The 19,334-nt window shown below is 36.4% G+C and overlaps 1 protein-coding gene across 2 annotated transcripts in view; it reads right to left on the bottom strand.

Annotated features, from left to right (window-relative positions):
* Positions 1 to 19,334, bottom strand: part of BBOX1 (gamma-butyrobetaine hydroxylase 1) — a 58,036-nt gene that overhangs the window by 10,914 nt on the left and 27,788 nt on the right. For both annotated transcript variants that reach the window (XM_045557698.1, XM_045557697.1), the window contains exons 4-5: positions 16,626 to 16,824; positions 343 to 448 (exon numbers count right to left, since the gene is read on the bottom strand). In XM_045557698.1, the coding sequence (XP_045413654.1) occupies positions 343 to 448; positions 16,626 to 16,824 (305 nt within the window). The remainder of the gene's footprint in view (positions 1 to 342; positions 449 to 16,625; positions 16,825 to 19,334) is intronic.

Genomic DNA, 19,334 nt, shown 5'->3' with positions numbered 1-19,334 from the left:
TTTCTTTTTTTCTTTTGACTCTTTTGGGAGTGATATATGTGCAGAAAGACCTCAAGATGTACTGCTATCTTAAACTTTGTGTTAGCAAAGAAGAAGTGTCAGTAGTTATTTCTAGGAAAAAAACAAATGTTCTAAAAAGGATGCTTGAAAATGTCCTATCCTTTAGGAATGTTACATTCAGGATCTAGGTTTAGAGATTTTGTGAGCTTGGATTGTGTTTGGAGAAAGAAGATTTATGTAAGACAAATTAGCTGGTGAAACATATAATCTTCTGGAGTCAAAATATAGAAGGATATTGGTCCTTGGCCTGCCTTGTGGAAAATATGTTGAGGTTCACCTTACCCCAGGTGGGTGATGGAGGGCTGGATAATCAGTGTGAAAGCTTAGCTTCCCAGTTGTGTAAGCCACATTGTTTGCATCGATTTTGTCTTGCACTTGCCAAGTATGTCTGTAAAATACAAGAAACACATGTTTAAACTGGTTGTCACTAAGCCAGAGGAAATGTGTTAGAATGAATTTGGTATGTGGGGGGAAATGGAAACTTTTCATTTTGTGAAATAATTACCATAATGCCTTTGAGCCAGAGAGGGAGTCTGACCTTTTTTTGTCCATTGTGACTATTTCAGAATTAGCATCTCCTCATTTCTCCTCTCCTCTCAACAAGAGTATATTAGTCAGACACATTAGTCTGTCCTACAGAGTTTATAAAGAAGTTTATATGGAATTGCAGGTTATCTTTTTTAATAGCCTTAATGCATTCTAAAAAATGATTTAGTGAGGTGAAAGTCACATAAAATGAAACAAACCATTTTAAAGTGAACAATTCAGTGTCATTTAGTACATTCACAATGTTGGCAACCGCCACCTCTATATATCTAGTTTCAAAACGTTTCTATCACTCCAAACTAAAACCTCTTACCCAGTAAGCAGTTTCTTCCCATTCTGATCATCTCCAAGACCTTGACAATCACTTAGCTTTCTGTTTCTATGGATTTACCTATTTTGGATATTTTATGTAAACGAAATTATACAGTATGTAACCTCTTATGTTTGGCTTCTTAGCATAGTATTTTCAAAATCCATCCATGTTATAGCAGGGATATAGTACATCATTTCTTTTATGGCTGAGTAATATTCTATTGTATGGATATACTACAATTTGTTTATCCATTCTTCCAGTGATGGGCATTTGGGCTCTTTCTATTTTTAATGTGGTTAATGTGAATAGTGCTGGTATAAATACGTATGTACATGTACTCATTGGAGTACTGGTCATTGACTTTCTAGTTATATACATAGGAGTGAACTTGCAGGATCATATTATCAACCTATGATTGATTTTTTGAGAAACTACCCAACTGTTTTCCACAGTGGCTATGTCATTTTACATTCCCACCAGCAATGTGTGGGGTTTCCAATTTCTCCATATCCTCACAGACACTTATTTTCGATTTAAATTTTTTTTTATTATAGTCATCCTAGTGAGTATGAAGTGGTATCTCATTGTGGTTTTGATTTGTATTTTCCTAATGATTAATGATGTTCAGTATCTTTTCATGTGCTTATTGAGTATTTGTATAATTTCTTTGAAGAATCGTCTATTCAATTTCTTTGCTGAGTTTTAAATTGATTTGTCTTTTTTGTGGGGTTGTAAGTGTTCTTTATATATCCTGGGTGTTAGATCCCTATCAGACATGATTTGGATTTGCAAATATTTCCACCCATTCTGTATGTAACCTTCTCAATTTCTTGCTAATATCCTTTTATGTCCAAAAGTTTTAAGTTTTTATAAAGCCCAATTTATCTATTTTTCTTTTGTTGATTATGCTTTTGATTTTATATCTAAGAATCCATTGCCTTGGATTGGGATCCAAGGTCATGAAAATTTACCTCTATACTTTCTTCTAAGAGTTTTTTAGTTTTAGCTCTTATATTTAAATCATTGGTTGATTTTGAGTTAATTTTTGTATATAATGTAAGTTAGGGGTCCAACTTCATTCTTATGCATGTGAATATTCAGTTGTTCCAGCACAATTTGTTAAAGAGATTGTTCTTTCCCTATTGAATGATATTGACACTTTTGTTGAATATGAATTGATCATAGACGTATGGGTTTGTTTCTGGACTCTCAATTCTATTCCATTGGTCTACGTGTCTATTCTTATGCTAGTATCATGCTATTTTGATTACCATAGACTAGCAGTAAGTTTCAAAATTAGGAAGTATGAGTCATTCAATTTTGTTTTTCTTTTTAAGTATTATTTTGTCTACTTGGATATGTTCACAATTTCATATAAATTTGAGAATAATTGGCTTTTCTATTTATAAAAAAAGGACATTGGAATTTTGGAAGGGATTGCATTGACTCTGTAGACTTCCTTGGGTACTATTGACAACTTAACAATATTATGTTTTCTAATCCATGAACACAGGATGTTCTTCCATTTATTTAGGTCTTCTTTAATTTCTCAGTAATAGTTTGTAGTTTTCATTGGACAAGTTTTTTTTACCATCTTGGTTAAATTTATTCATATCCCGCATGTAGGGATATTTTTCTTAATGAGCAAAAGTAGGGTTTCTTACCTGTTCTCTGGCATTAAGGCTAAAACTGGCTATTTTGCTCTGTTTTTCTCATTTAAAATTAGGATGGAAAACTTGGTATATGTCTTTCACTAAAACTCAAACAGCCATACATATGTGGCCATGAACTGGAAACAGACTGAGTGAAAGGAGATGAGGGGTATATATAGCCTGCTGCAACTCATTTCAAGTATGAGTCAGGCAATCCATTATATTGCAGTGACTGTAGCCAAGAAATACATGTTCATTATGAAGTTCATGTCATTCCATAGCCCATATATAATACATATCCAGACTTTTGTCAACATGAGCATTTCATGAATAATCAACATGTGGGAAGGGATTTCAGAAGACCAAAAAAGTAATTTCATGAAGCTGTAGAATGTATAATATCCCTTGACTGGGAAGATGATGCTGTTGACATTGTCAGTAGGAAATGACTATTCATATTTTCTTTTTAAGAGTGGTGATGGTTTCGCATTGATCCACCTATATTCTTTTTCCTGGTTCCTCCTATGATCAAGGGTAAACACAGAGTTTTGCTGCAGCCAAGCTCTGGCTAAGATTCAAGGTGTAAGCTTTAGCCAGAGAACAGATATTTTCTTTGACGTTAACTGGCTTCTATAGGGATAGGGCCTGTGACTTGGCTTCACCAGAGTAGTTCTCCGGCCCTCTAAGCTAAATGACAGGGGATGATAATCATTTTTTAGCCCTAGAGTGTCTTAGGCATGGTATGGGATGTGTAGCCTAGAAGTCTATGCTCATACGTTATGATAAATCCCAGGAAAGGAGCTCATCAATTCGAATCATAAAACATTCTCCTAATGGTTATAGCACAAATGTGGAAAAATCCTAGGAATGTCATCTGGTTTACCTTTCTACCTCCTTGTAGAAGTAAATCATGCCAAGAAGGCTGTTGCTGATTGTTGATGCCTCTGTTTTTACTTATCCATCCCAAATCCAAATATCCAAGAAAATACAGCCAAAATAAATGTGAACGTGATCCACTGGCTGCTGTAGGAACTATTTTTTAAAGTTCAATTCTGGGGCTTTAGTGAAATGAGGGTGTATTTGCAAGCATCTCTCTTTAGAGACAGATTCTAATATTAGTCTAAGTAAGGCAACAACTCAAACAGATTACAGAGAATTGCCATGACTGAAACAGAGGTGTGGGACCAGATTCTTATAAAACTGAAGAGGTAGCTCAATTCACAATTGCAAAGATGTGGAAACAACCCAAATGCCCATCAATACATGAGTGAATTAATAAAATGTGGCATCTGTGTACTATGGAGTAGTACTCAGCCATAAAAAATGTGAACTATTATAGTACTTTTTGTAACAACCTGTATGGAACTGGAGACCATTTTTCTAAGCAGAATATCACAAGAATGGAAAAACGAACACCGCATGTACTCACTATTAGACTGGAACTGAATGATCAACACTCGTGTGCACATATGGTAGTAAAACTCAGTGGACACCAAGCAGGTGGGAAAGGGGAGGAGGGGATGGGTAAATTCACACCTAACAGATACAATGCATGCTATCTAGGTGATGGACACGCTTAAAACTTTGACTTAAATGGTGCAAAAGCAATTCATGTAACCAAAATATTTGTAGCCCTGTAATACTCTGAAATAAAAAGAAAAAAATCCTGAAGAGGCAAACTTAACATAGCATCTTAATCCAATGGTATAGACTTATTTGCTGTTGTGCTGGGGTAGGTAATTGAAACTCTGCAAGTAATCTTGCTTTTATCAAAGATGCTATATTAAAAATCTAAGTATTTCCACTGAGCTATTCTTGTCATTCTCAATCTTTCATCAGAACTTTCCCTTACATTTTCTTGTCTATCCAATAATTTTTCATAAGATCCTATACTTTAAGATTATGACTTTTAGAGGATATATTGTGGGATTGGTTTGAATGCTAATTCACTAAACCTAAATGGCCAGTCATAGATACTCATGATATTAACAGTGTTTTGTGACAAATTTGAATCGTTCAGTGCTTACGAAATGCTCAAACATTGTTTTTTGCTGGATTTATTCTTTATACCTTTGGTGATAGATTTACACTCTTTTGCTTAGTGGCTCACACTTGGAAAATCATGCTGGATTTATTTGTAATCTTTTTCTTTTTGAAGTACTTCTTATATGAAAAGATTTTCTATGTGTGCAAACCTGGATTTATTATTACCAGCAGGTATAACCTCCAATCTACCTGCTGAAAGCTCTTCTTGTTAGATTATCAAGAATGCCTACTTTTGAGCATCATCACTCACCCCATTGGACCCAAAACACAATGTCTATAAGTTTTTGTTAATTTCAATATAAGAAATGATCCCTTAGATTTTTTAGTTAACTCTCCAAAGGAGTATTATATTGGTTATTATAGCTGTGATATTTCCACATATGAATTCCTAGATGCAGTCCCTCACTAGAGCTCCAGATATTTATTTTTCCATTATCATTTATTAGATATCTGTAATGGGCCAGGAGCTGAAGATACAGAAATGAATAGAATAGACATGGTACTTGTACCACATGGAATTTACAGTCTATATGGAAGACAAGTTAGTGTGATTTACCTCCCAAAGCTAAAGTACAAGATAAGAGTGAGGAAGTGAGATTATATGGAGACCTGAAGATTGAATAGATTTTCTGAGGCAAAGAAAAGGATAAAGGTCATTGCAGGGAGGAAAAATAACATGTGGGAAGACCCAATGGAGGGAGAGAACCTCTCCTATGTGAGGAAGTGAGAGAAGTCCAATATGGGCTGGAGTGGGGATGGTTTGCTCTATGGCTACTCTTAGCTTCTCTTCAAATTTCTGCTTCCCTTAAAGTCTGTAAAGTCCTGTAAAGTCTTAAAAAAATCTTATTACTTTAGGGAACTAAGTTCAAACACATTCTTTATCTCATGATATTTAACACACTGCCAAAAATGTTTGTCGAGTAAGGACATAGATTCTAGAATAGTAAATTGTGTTATTTTCCTGATTGATTATTAACTTTTACTTTAGTCATCAATCATTATTATTTCTAGGCGGGGAGTGCTTACAGTTATTTGTAAATAATGGGCAATATTTTAAGAGTAGTATTTTAAAAAGTCATTATCTTTTCAGTTCTACTTGTATTATGGCCATTCATTGACATTGAATTCATTCCTGAAAATAAAACATTTCATGTCTTTTTTTTAAAGGTGAGAATTAGTATCCCTCAACACAAACTAGAAAAACAAAAATAACCTTTCTGATATCCAGTATTGTTCTTACTCAGTCCCTTAATGTGATGTAAAAATCTCCATGATACCTAAAGATGTAAAGTAAACAAGGAAGATTCTGTGATGATGATGGTGACATGATTTAAAAAAACTCTCTCTGAATTCCCCTTACAGAACATTTACAGTGAAAACTCAAAAACTCATGGGCAACATCTAAACCAAAGTTAGGTAACAAGGTGGTTTCTCCCATGAACCCCAAAATATGAGTGGGTAGAGACAAAACTTTCAAAGCCACAAGACCTATGTGGTATCAGCAACTGTGCAGGAGAAAACAGAGGGAAACAATTGGGAGAGTCTGGGATTTATGAATTCTAGAAACTAACCCAACAAATCTCCTTTCCATGGTAAAGCTTCCTTCTGAGAAAAAGAGTCCATATTGAGTAGCACAGGAACAAAAAAGACAGAGAATATAGAAGGTCCAGACAAAAGTGAAGGAGAGGAACTTGAAGGGCTTAGAAAGCTATCAGCCAGTTTTGAAATATAGCTCAAAATCATAAATCTAAAAAAGGTTTTGAATCATGTTCTCCTTTTAATAAGTATGGCACACCAGTTTCACATAAAATTAGCAACAAAGAATAATTAAGCTTTAAATGCAAAATTATTTTAAGAAAAAGAAGAATAAGTAGCAAAATAGCATATCTACAGACAATACAGGCCAGAAGGACATACCCCCAAAAGATGAAAAAAATTATATTTTTCTAACTTTTATTTTTGTAACACTTCTAATGAATCCAGAAGTCTTTAACAAAAATGCATGATATATGAAAGAATAACCTACATCAGAATTAGAATCTCAAAAATGGGGTAATATATTTAGAAAATAAAAAAAATTATTAAATAAAGACTAAACTAGGAGGACAGCAAAATCAAATAAGCATAACAAATAATGCCTTTAGGTGACTAGGAGTTAAAAGGGAGAAAATTTAAATACCAAAAAAAGAAAGGATAAAAAGGATTTGAGAGAAAATAACAAAAGGACAGGAAAAGACTTTATATAGGCATACTAGGAGTCCTCAAAAGAAGAAACCCAAAGCAAAGGAACAGGACAAATACTAGAAATTATAATTCAAGAAAAATTTCTTGAAATGATGAAAAAATGATTTGAAACTGAACATTGAAAGACCAAATCATATCCTCCCTGAAAAAGTTGCCCCAGAACGATTAACACCAAGACATGGTTTGTAAAATGACTGGACTTCAAAGAAAAAAAAAATTTTTTTGAGGCATCCAGGTAAAAATATCAAATTGTTTATAAGGAAAGGAAAATTATATTACCAATAAAACCACAAATATTAAAAATGCTTTGAGCCCAGAATTTATATTTAGCCAAGCCGATTTTCAAATATAAAGGTCTTAAACTGCTGTCAGCAGGCAAAAATTCAGAGAATATTGTTCCCATGAGTTCTTCCTTAGGAATTTACAAGAGAATGGGCTTCAGACAACCAAAATAAATACAGATACGTTGATTGGTGCAGAGCAGTAAATTTATGTTTACTTGAACTAATTGTGGGAGAGAAAAAAAATAAATATTGAAAAACTAAAAAGTAGAAAACTAAACGGCAGTGCTAAGGGCTGCACACGTTGGTGATAATACTCTAAACCAGGAAAGAAGGAACACCATAAAATTCAGGAGAATCATTACATTTGGAAAGAGAAGAGAGGTTTGTGATTAGTTGAGTCTTGTGGATGGGTTTTGGGTATATGGCAATGTTGCGTTTCTTGACGTGGGTGGTGTTTAAGGATATTTACCTTGTAATCATTCATTAAGCTAGACATTCGTTATATGCGATGTTTTGTATTACATTGTACTATGAGAACTCAGGAACAGAGTAGAATGGTGGTTACCAGGGGCTGGGGTTGTGAGAAAAGAGGAGATATTGATTAAAGAATACAAACCTTAGGTTATTATATGAGTAAGTACTGGAGAGCTAATGTACAGCATGGTGTCTATAGTTAATAGTAATGTATTGCACACTTGGAATTTGCTAACAGAGTAGATGTCAAATGTTCTTGCCACAAAATAAAAAGATAACTCTGTGAGGGGACGGACATGTTAATTAGCTTGATTGTGGCAATCATTTCACAGTGTATACATTTATAAAGCCATCCTGTTGTACACTGTAAATATATACAATTTTTGTCAATCATATCTCAAAAAAGCTGGAAAAAATAATAAAAGAAAAGAGGTAAATTGCAAAAGAAGTTTTCATTTTTAAATTTATTTTTAAATGTTAATAATAATCTTCTTAATAAAAATGAAGTCAGGTAGTGATAGAAAGATGACAACCACCTCTAAAAACATAAAGAAAAGAGTTACAGCAATTTGCTCCAAAGAAAGTCCAAAAGGCCTTCATTATGAAAAACTAATAATGTAGAGAATTGTAAAAAATGCAGTAATTTATGAGAACTCCATAATCATATTTGTCACATTTTTTTTGGTGTGCATGGGTCAAAATGTGCTTAATTTATTTCATCAGAACAAGAATTAGACACTAGTTTTGATTTTTAACATGAAAGATTAAATTCTCTCTTGTGATAAGTTATCTGATTGTGCCAACTGTCATTCTCCCTTTGCATAAGAAGTTGGCTATAATTTGAACTTAAAAGAGGGGAAGAGAATGAATACTCTGGTGCAGTCATTGTGACTTAGTTTAAGAAATTTCCATGCAATCCTATTTCCTTGCATGTGAGCTATAAATAGGAATAGAAGCCACATTTGACAGTTGACAATTATGGCATTAGAAACTACGGGGGAAAATGTAGTAGATAACAACCACCCTCCATGGTAGCATGGTGTGAAGGAAAGATTGCAGGCTGTTGAGTCAAGTAAACCTAGGTTTGCAGCCTGATTCTTCTGCCTCAGTTTCCCGGGGGATAATGATTCTTAAAGAAATGTAAAGATTCAAAAGAATGCCTAGGAAGCACTGAGCTCCATCCTTAGTACATAAGAGGTTCTTAATAGAAAAGTATTCCCTCCGTCCCACTAACAGCTGCCTGTCCTGGCTGCACAGAACATCACCACGGAGGCGATGGCGGGCAGAGGAAGTGTTGAGAAGCAGTTGCCTTACCAGCTTATCTCCTAAATTCCCTCAAGTGATTTCTAGAAGAGTATAAGGCACAGAAATTATTTTTCCTTTCATTCATGAGATGACTTCATACCCAAGTGGTTTTGTTGGCAGCAACATTAATTACTATGAAACTTAATATTACAAAGGGAACCCCGGGGACTGGCTCTTGGCTGATAACATAAGCTGAAGTTCACAATGACTGAAGGAACATAGCTTCTTACTCTGCTTAAGAAACCCTAACACTTACTAGAATACACATTTTAAAGGGTTTTTAGCCCACACCCAGACATAACAGTACTATATCTAAAACAAGTCATTAAGAAGTCCCAGTGTCAATTTTTTTTTTTTTTTTTGCAAAGGAGGGCAGGATTACAACTAAATTCAGAACTCAGACAAGTTTTCTTTGTTTTCTTTTCACGTTTGAATTGCTTCTAGGTTGGTTTTTCATAACTCAGAAGCCATTTTTATTCAAGAAGGTCTGTGTGGTTTTCTGAAGCCATATTTTGGTTAGAAATGTCAACAAAATGGGTAAACTTTTTTTTCTCTCTTCATTCCCCACATCTCGCACATGTTTTCTGGTAACATGTGTATCAAACAAGTAGCTGTTTCAAAGTCAGATTTGGAGGCAGTGCTAATGGTAAGAGGAATTTCTTAGGGGCTAAATGCCAAGGAATAATAACATTTTTCACTCGTACATCCCCAATCTCTAATACAACCTAATGTGTGAAATGCTGCCGGGCTGGCTTGCGAGACATGTTTCAGAAGTGCTAGCAGAAATCCAGTCGATGCTGGAAAGCTGTATAGCTGTACTTCCCGGAGGCCATTTCAGTATTGTTAATTCTTAACTTGTCTGGCTGGCGGATTTGACAAACAGCTTGCTAGAAACATTTTCTGTTTGACTATATTTTATTCATCTGATGAAGCCTGAATGCAAGGCATTCATACAGATATAAAACTAGGTAGTAGTAGTAGCGTTTTACATTTTTCTAGCAAATTTTCATCCAAGGGCCTCAAAAGGCATCACAGGTATTGAAACAGTCCTGCAGTAAGAGTGAGACAAGTTTTCAGTAGAAGAGAATCAAGAGATCTGGGAAATTACATGAAAAGCTCAGGTCTACTTCTCACTGACAAATAGCCCATGGTGAAGCCATGATTAGACTCTGTTTCCCTGTTGGTCCTCTGGGCAGCTCCCCGGGCAGTAATGAAATATGCTCTGTGGCATTGGGTCCTCAATTCTTTCCTAAACTTTTTGGAGATAAATGTCCCAATGTGTTTATTTATATTTTCTGCTACAACTCATGGCCTTATAAGTTTCATTCGGCAATTGTATGGCTTCTATGCAATGCTCCACAAGATAAAATCTGACTACCACCAAGATTCATATGTTTCTTTTCTTTTACTTCCTTTCCTCATTTTCTTTTGCCTTCTTTATTTTATTCCTTAAAGTTAGTATTTCAGCATTATTTTTCAATTTCACCCCATTATTCTTATCAGTCTAACCCTCGCCACATGTATTAATGCAACTTGCTTGTGTCAACCAATAAAACGTTCTTAGAAAAAAAGCACATCTGAACTTCTGGGCTCAATTTTGGAAAGAAGGCAATCTTGCTAGCTAAAGTTGAAAGTTATATTTTTTCTGCTTGACTTTCTGAGGAAGAAGATTCATTTTGACTTGCCCATAAGGTTAATTTTTGGATTAAGGATTTATAAATGTTGATGTCTTGACCAGACGGAAGTTTTCAATATCTTAGCACACATCTCCTTTCATTAAAATTTCCTGAGAGGTAACTGTGTGTTAGACACTGAGCTAGTACCACAGATACAATCCTGATTAGTTCACCATTTCTGCCTGCAAGGAGCTCAATATGACAGTGGCAATGGCAATGGTACATGCCTGTCTTAGTTTCAAAGGTTATCCTGACGAGTAGAGCTACAAGCAGGATAACTAGTTAATACACAATGCAGGTGATAAACACTTTTTTACAAAAATGACACCGAACCCCCTCCTTCCAAATCTTTCTTCTCTTCTTTCTCTGTGTCACACATACACATACACACAAACACATACACACACACACACACACGCATCCAAATACACACACACACACACAAATGAGCTTACGTAAATAATAATACTCTGACCTAGCCAGTTTATTTAGTTGCCCAACTAGTTAGAAAAGGAATTTTCAGAGTATGATTTTTGTCTTTTTAGAGAAGATCATCTGAACTTCTCAATGCTGTTTTATCAGAATTAGTGTCTCAAAAGACCGTACATTACTGCCGCCAAGCAAACACACAGTAGTGACATCTTACACCAGTTTAGCTCATTTTCTTCTATGTTGCATGCATCACCACTAAAAGTAGAATCTTCAAGAAAATGTCAAAATTGCCTTACTTTATGTTATGAATTTATGGGAGAGAGGAGAATTCCCACTTCTCTTTCCTGATGGGTCATCCAGAATGCAAAATTAGGTTATTTGGGTAAGGAATAAAATAATCATTTTGCTTTATTGTAATGCCTGTGCTTGCGGATGGGGTACTAATGTTGATCTCACAAAGCAGAGGCTGGGAGAGGGGATTTCTTCCCTGAAGCTGCAGAGACTGCCAGGTCAAGGGAGGATGTAGCAGGGGAGGCGATTGGAAGGGAGGAGGAAAAAGGTTAGCAAGTCAAGTGAGATGGGCAAGAAAGGCCAAAAAGCAGCCCCAAACAGAGGAAGACTGCACAGGTTGTCTGTAGGCAGAATAAAAGTCCGGGAGATAGGAAAACAAGAGTGATACACGCAGCCAAGAATTGGTTAAGTAGGGAGGGAAGCAAACTACTGAGAAAGGGACAGTAGCTGGAAGTGGTGTGGGTGTGGCCAGGAATGGGGAAGAATGGTATATAACAGAAATGGCTTGTGTTGGAGTTGGATTAGTTTGGGCACAGGGAGGAAGGGCCACATGGCACTGCATAGTCTTAATTAAATTTATGTTATTAATGCCACACTTACTTACACACCAGTAGCTTGTGTAAATTTTGAGAAGTCTGGCTTCATTTTGCCTAAGGCCATATTGTTAGCTGGATATTGCCTCAGTTTGACCATGCTTAGCACCCTGCTGGGAGAGCAGCACCTTCCAGTTATCCACTACCTTGGAATTGCTGTTGGCAGATACTGACTGTCACATTCCCTCATTTGTTATGCCAAATGTCTGGGGTTACTTTTCACTTTGTTCCTTAGCTTTATGGAATTTTTATTGGTCCAGATTGTTTAGATAAAGCAAATTCAAGTATTTACATTTACCCATACACAGCAGTCACACAAGATAATTTTCCATGAAGCAGAAACCCAAATCTAGTTCAAAACAAAATGCTTAGCACAGTGCCTGGTGCATGCTAGTATTCACGAAAGATATTCTGTTTGATTGAAAGCAATTGTACTTTCTTTGGGATTTACTTTGTAGGATACATTCTTGAAAACATTCTAACTTGTAATTGTTGAAGATGGCAGTACATAGGTACAGTTTACAGTGACTATTTCCCATTGGGTTAAATCATGTCATAAACTTTAAATAATTTCTTTAAGAATAATATTGCTTGTCCCAAAAGGGCTCCAGAAAGTTATTTTTATTTATTTTTGGGGGTCTTGGGGGTAAGGATGTGGGATAACGCTTTTTGGCTCCACTCTGTTAAAACTACATTGCCCCAAATCAAAGGTTTACATCCTCCTAAAAAGGATGTCCTTTTACTGCTCCATATCCACATATATTTATCAAAATTGACAAGGGGAGTTTCTTTACCAGTTCTCATTCTTTTCTCCCAGGAAAGCTTTCATCATTATCAAGGCAGTAAGGTTACTGAGCATTTTACATGGTTGCATAAAAATACATTGTCTAGATGATGTGCTGACAAAATAATAATAAGCATCTGAAAAATACAGATGTGAAAAATGATGTATACTTTTGTCCTGAAAGTTATTATCATTTTGATTTAGTTGAGTGTAAGTTTATAATTATGAAATACTCTAATAATTACTGCTTTCATCTGCTGGCTTATAGTCCTTTAAAAACACCTATGCACACATTTATTCGTTAAACATTTATTCTTTGCCTTAGTATAAAGACTACATGAAATGCTGGAATCCAGTGTTTTTTGTTCATCCAACCAACCACTTACCAATTGAGATGACAGCCAAGAACCAAAAATAGCTACTCTGATTCTTGTTTTAGATCCATGTATTTAAATTTCTTCAAACTAATAACCCTGCTTGAATGGAAAAGTGCTAGGTGGGTATGAGTTTCCTAAAAGAGGCATGTTTAACGTGGTACCAGAAACAAGCTATTATTGTTTTTGGCATCTAAGAAAGAACAGTCACAAAGTTCCTTGAAAAATCTGCGTGGAAATCAAAGCGTACTTTTAACCTGGTGTACTTTCCTTTCTCTGTCTCTCCTATTATTTTAGTCCTTCTTTTTCCTTATTTATTGCCTTCATTTATTCATTCCTTTCACTCACTCACCAACTTTTTTTTTTTCAAACAAGAGTGAGATACTTAGGCCGGGCGCAGTGGCTCACGCCTGTAATCCTAGCACTTGGGAGGCTGAGGCGGGTGGATCGTTGGAGCTCAGGAGTTCGAGACCAGCCTGAGAAAGAGCAAGACCCTGTCTCTACTAAAAATAGAAAGAAATTATCTGCCCAACTAAAAATATATAGAAAAAATTAGCCGGGCATGGTGGCCTATGCCTGTAGTCCCAGCTACTCGGGAGGCTGAGGCAGGAGGATCGCTTGAGCCCGGGAGTTTGAGGTTGCTGTGAGCTAGGAGGACGCCACGGCACTCTAGTCCAGGCAACAGAGCGAGACTCTGTCTCAAAAAAAAAAAAAAAAAAAACCAAAGAGTGAGATACTTTTTCAGTGCAGAAACAAAGGTGTGAAAGAGAGGGACCTTGTTTAAGGCAGCTACTGATTTTGTTATGAAGATAGGTCACACCCAGGCACAACCAAAGTACAAAAAAGAATATGGTGAATGTCATTTAGTGCACATCACTGTGAGCATTCAGAGGATGTCAAGCACCCAAGTTCTAGTTCAACTGAACCCTGCCTTGTTGTGAAGTTCTTCCTCTCAGTCAGAGGTTCTCAACCTTGGCTGCACATGAGAATTTCACTGATGGAGTTTTGAAAAGTCCTGAGACTCAGGCCAAATAACCATTCCCACTCAGAAAAGAAAAGAAAAAAACTCTGGAGATGGGACACAGATGTCAGTATTTTTTAAATTGGCTATTGTTGAGAACCACCATTTTAAGCATCCCTTTTTCTTTTAAATCTCATGTTACCCAGAGTTCAGTATTACTTTCACACATTATTGTGGAGAGGAACAGAAAAGGAGGATAACTTTAGAGAAAATATTCACTTTTCTTATTCTCTTAACAAAAAAACTAAAAAAGAAACAAGCAAATAAAAGAACAATGGCAATAGCAACAAAACTCTTCTGTTAATTCTTGAGGATTAAAAATTGCCAAAAAACGGAATGGCGAGGTCTTGGTAATCAGCCGTGGAAGAAAGGGGTAAGGCGGCAAGAAAGGCGTTTCTTGGCCTGTGTGTAGTTTGAGAGACTCAGGGATGAATTTGTGGTCATCTAAGGAAGGTGAGATGCGGTAGGTTCAACTTATCTGGTTAGATGGGAAGGTCCAAAAAGGACATGGAATAGCAGAAAAAGGTCTGATTTGTTTTGGCAACAGACCTTCAGTATTTATTCCAATAAATTTCACAGTATTAGATCAGTGCCCAAATTATTAAGCCCTGTTATGAAACCTGTAAAAACAAAACAAAACACAAATCATAAGTCAAGACTAAGATTCCAGCCCTCCGTGTGCTGGTGGTGGGGGAGAATTAGGGAACTCCAACAAAGGGCCCCAAATTTGACCACTGTTATGAAATTGTGAAGTCCTTTGGAATAGATACAAGTTTGTTGTCAGCAAATAAAAACTAAGTAAAACAGTTTACAAGGAAATTATTGTGAAGTGTTCTGTTTAACTCTGGTGGCTGAAGGTATCCTTTCCGTGTGCTTTGTTCATATTACTTACAACGTGGCAGAATAGAAAGCCCTTGGATAGAACAGACTTGGATTCAGACTCTGGTTTTTTGTGGTTTTTTTTTAATCACTAACTGTGGGCACTTGGGTTACAAATTAATTGTTGGGCAAGTGATTGAGTATTTTTGATCCTCTGTTCATCTATAAACAAGGTCTTCTTTTAGATTAAGCGTGGCAAGCTCAAAGGCCCTTGCAGGGCTGGAGAAGGGGGGGAGGACTGGCAAACTGGAAAGTGAGTCTTTGTTTCTTCAAGGGCAGCCTCTACTTACATCCAGCAGACTGTTGGCATGTAGGCATTTAGGCTCAGTTGTTGCTAGATTTGATTTTTCAAGAAAAGTTGGGTCCACATTTAATGTAAAATCTCCCAGTTTTTAAGTGTTGACAACTAATTCCATTTTCTTTCAACATCATGTGGGCCAAACCAAACATCTGAACACAGCCTGTGTGCTACCGGTTGCAACCTTTCAATTTTGAAAGTCCCTTTCACTTCCAATTGTATGAATCTCACATGAGGGGCTCATCCTAAAGACTAGAAATGGGGTTATACCCCTACTTCTAGATAAATGTTTGCTGTTGTTAGTGTTTCACTATCCATAATTAATGTTACCTCCCAGGAAGTTCTTATGCAAACAGCTTCTTGTTCCAAGATTAAAATTAATTATATCTCCTGTTACTTATTAAAGCACGTAGGCTTAATTTTCTGAATGTTTGTTTTATTCATATCTTTTTAACATGTCTGGTGGCTGATTTCAGTTCCCCAGGGCCCAACTTTATTTTGTGTCAAGTCCTGGGAGGTAAAAGTTTAATCAGCTTCAACATTTATAAAGTTGAGTATTTTATAAAGTCTTGGAGAAATATAGTCTTCCATCCCACCAGTTATGGACTGAACTTTTGTCCCTCAAAGTTCATATGTTGAAGCACTAACGCCCGATGTATTTGGAGATAGGGCCTTTATGGAAGTAATTAAGGTTAAACGAGGTTATAAGAGTGAGGCCCTAACCTGATAGGACTGGTGTCCATATAAGAAGAGGAAGAGACAGCAGGGGTGTGCTATGCACAGAGGAAAGACCGTGTGAGGACACAGTGAGAAGGTAGCCATCTGCAAACCAGAAATATTAGGACTCACCAGAAACCAACCCTGCCCAGCACCTTGATCTTGAACTACCAGCTTTTAGAACTATGAAAAAATAAATTTCTGTTGTTTAAGTCATTCAGCCTGTGGTATTTTGTTAGGGCAGCCTAAACAGACTAATAATATAACACCTATAACTAGCCTAATGTCTTTGGTGCCTCATGTTTTTGATCTTTTAGGCCCCTTAAAAATTCCAGTCATTCTCAGAGAAATATTACCTTTAGACTCCTCTTTCCATCTGACTTCCTGCTCAAGAAACCTAATGTAAAGAAATAATAAATGCCTGAGGTGATGGATACCCCAATTACTGTGATTTGATTAATTCACATTCTATGCCTGTATCAAAACATGACATGTACCCTATAAATATATACAACCATTATATACCCATTATAATTAAAAAATTAAGAAAAGGATATTATAGAAGTTTGCGTATCTTCAATCCAATGTATCAAACTCTCTTTGTGATGGTAGAATACAACCCGTTTGGTGACTTACCCATAAAATGTAAGATAGAGGAAACCAATCCTTTTTCCAAGTTTTGAAACTTCTCCTCGTTTGTCAGATGCTCCTGTGAGTCGTACTATACCTACTTTCTTGAGGGTGGAGAGCCACTTGTATGCATGTTCATCATTTCTTAAAACATCTTCAAAATCCAGAGTAGGTAGCTGGAGCTCTGAGCCCCAGTACTGACATTCTGTGAATTGAGAAGATGAAGAAACAAGATGGGATTACATTTTCAAATACAGTGATAACCTCAGAGGAGGGACTAATTCATTAGGGTCTATCTTTGATTTATCACAGAGTTTACTAAATGTTAGTCATCTTAGAGATGCCCAAGTCACCAACTAGGCCTTTCTTCCTTGGCACCAAGCCAATCTATTATATGTCCCTGCCTACACCTGTGTCTGGCTCATAGCAGGTATTCGATATGCCCCATTTGTTGAGGGACCATTGTTTAGCTTATGGATAGCTCTTGATCTGTATATCCCAGGGCTTCTATGCCTGGACACTGCTTAGAAATAACCTTGAGATAGTGTGTGTGTTAACGGCCAAGTTTTATTGCTCAACTCCAAATAGGTGATAAAATCAGAATGGTGGACTAGAACATTATGCCTATTCTTGGTGTTGGGGGTGCTTTGCCATGTTAGGTACAGCTCTTTCTTCCTTTCGTTACACCTGATAAGAAACTATCTCTGGGTTCAAGTCATTCTTTGGCATCAACAAGAAAAGATGAGGGTATGTTCCTGGGATGCACAGACCCTTTGGTGGCCATGTCACACAAGATCAGGTCAAATGCCTTCTCTTAGCTCTCTCATTCCTGATAATGAAATACTCATAAAAATGTTTACTTGAGAAAACAGAAAGAAAAATAAATGTAAAAAAATAATTGTTTTGGCAAACTGGGCTCTCCCCAAGGAAGTGAAACATAAAGGAAATGGAAATTTACCAAGGAAAACAATGCAGATATTATCAACGGCATTCAGGTAAGACCTAACTCTAGCTAATCCATTTGATTTCTTTCTTTCTTGGGAAGGAAATTGTCTTGGGAAGGCAAACCTTCCTAACAAGTGACAGAATGGGAACTTGTGATCTCAACATCATCCTGAGCAATGCTTTACTTTTCTAACTGGGGGATGTGTCATGTTGTGGAAAACAAAACCAAAGCCCCCAGTTTAAGAATGAAGACTTGCTTCTTGAAGTAGTTGTGGACTGAGAATTATTTCCTCTTTGATGTTAGCATATCTGTTTCTGCAGAAATAGGACTTTTTTTTAGGAGTCGAATAGTGGCTTTTGTAGTAAAAAGATACATGCAGATGCCATGTAGGGAGCCACTTCATGCTATTTCACCATCTAGTTGCACAAGGAGATTTGCAGAGGTGAGTAGGTGTGTTTATGTAGGAAAAGCTAATCAGCTTATAAATGCATATATTGCCAAAGTTTCTGGGTTATTAAGCATAATAGCTTGCATAATGACCCAGAATTTCCGGGCCTTAATTGCAAACAGTAAATTAGGCCTCCCTGGTGGCTATATTATTTTTTTTAGGCTATGCTAATATTCTTTCGTATTGAACACATTCCACAGGCCCAAGTCAGTTACTGTATCTTTTCAGAAATTGGGGCTGGTATCCAGCCACTTGTTCCTAATTTCACATTTTGGCACTTTTCCCCTTCAGACTAATCAGAACTGAAAGAACTACAGCCTTTCCCATTCCTTTTTTTCCCTTGATTTTAATTTTTTAATGTTTAGCACTGTTTTTCAAGTGCTCTGACATTTGAGAAAACTTTAGAATTTAATATCAGCCAAATCACCTTGGCAAAGAGAAACAGGTCAGCACATGGGCTATGTTGTATTAGACCAGAGTAAGTTGGTTAAAGCAATAACAGATAATGAGACATGAAGGCTTCAGGATGATGATTATAAATTTGTGGGGATAGAGGGGTGAAGAGTGGTTTTATACAGTTTCTTGGTATTCCTTGATTGTATTAGCTACCCGAGAATCATTTGTTGGTTAATGTTTTCAATAAGCCTGATATTTTACCATGTCACAAGGCACTGTGATAGGTGGTAGCTTTTAAGGAGCTCACAGTCTATGGGTGGATTGAACATGGAAGCTGACAACTAAAACACAGTATGATAAATGCTGTATTGAGGTATGTTCAGGATGCCAAGAAGGTATCAGATCTTCTGATCCCTTATCTAATGTTCTTTCTGTGATGCCTAGTTACTCTTTAACATGCATGAAATTCTCCAGGTCTGTTCCTCATGTCTCAACTATTTCTCCTTAAATCAAAGAGGGTTGGTTTTATATGAAAGAGCTTTTTCTCAAAGAGGCAATTGATGTATCTTTGTTTTGAATATTGGATTATGTGGCTGTTTGCTTTGCCACTCCCATTTTTCTCATTGCATCTAAAGTCCCTGGGTTGTAATATCTGATACCAATCAAAAAGCTCTGCAGAAAGAGGATGATAAATATTATAAATAATGCACATTGGCTGACTAACCAGAAAGATCATTTGGTTTCTAGTTAGGAGAAAAATTTCACTCAATCAGTTAAAGGGCATAAATAACAAATCACCATCTCCTCTTTCCAAATTTATACCTAAGCAAACTATTAAAAGAAATGTTGAAAACAGTTTTGAGCTTATTGAACCTCAACAAGAAATCATGGACTCATAGAGTATTAGAGGTGGATGGATTGTTAG

Source organism: Lemur catta, chromosome 7 (assembly GCF_020740605.2).
Source record: "Lemur catta isolate mLemCat1 chromosome 7, mLemCat1.pri, whole genome shotgun sequence".
NCBI classification, from domain to species: Eukaryota; Metazoa; Chordata; class Mammalia; order Primates; family Lemuridae; genus Lemur; species Lemur catta.
This window is presented reverse-complemented; position numbering and strand designations above follow the sequence as displayed.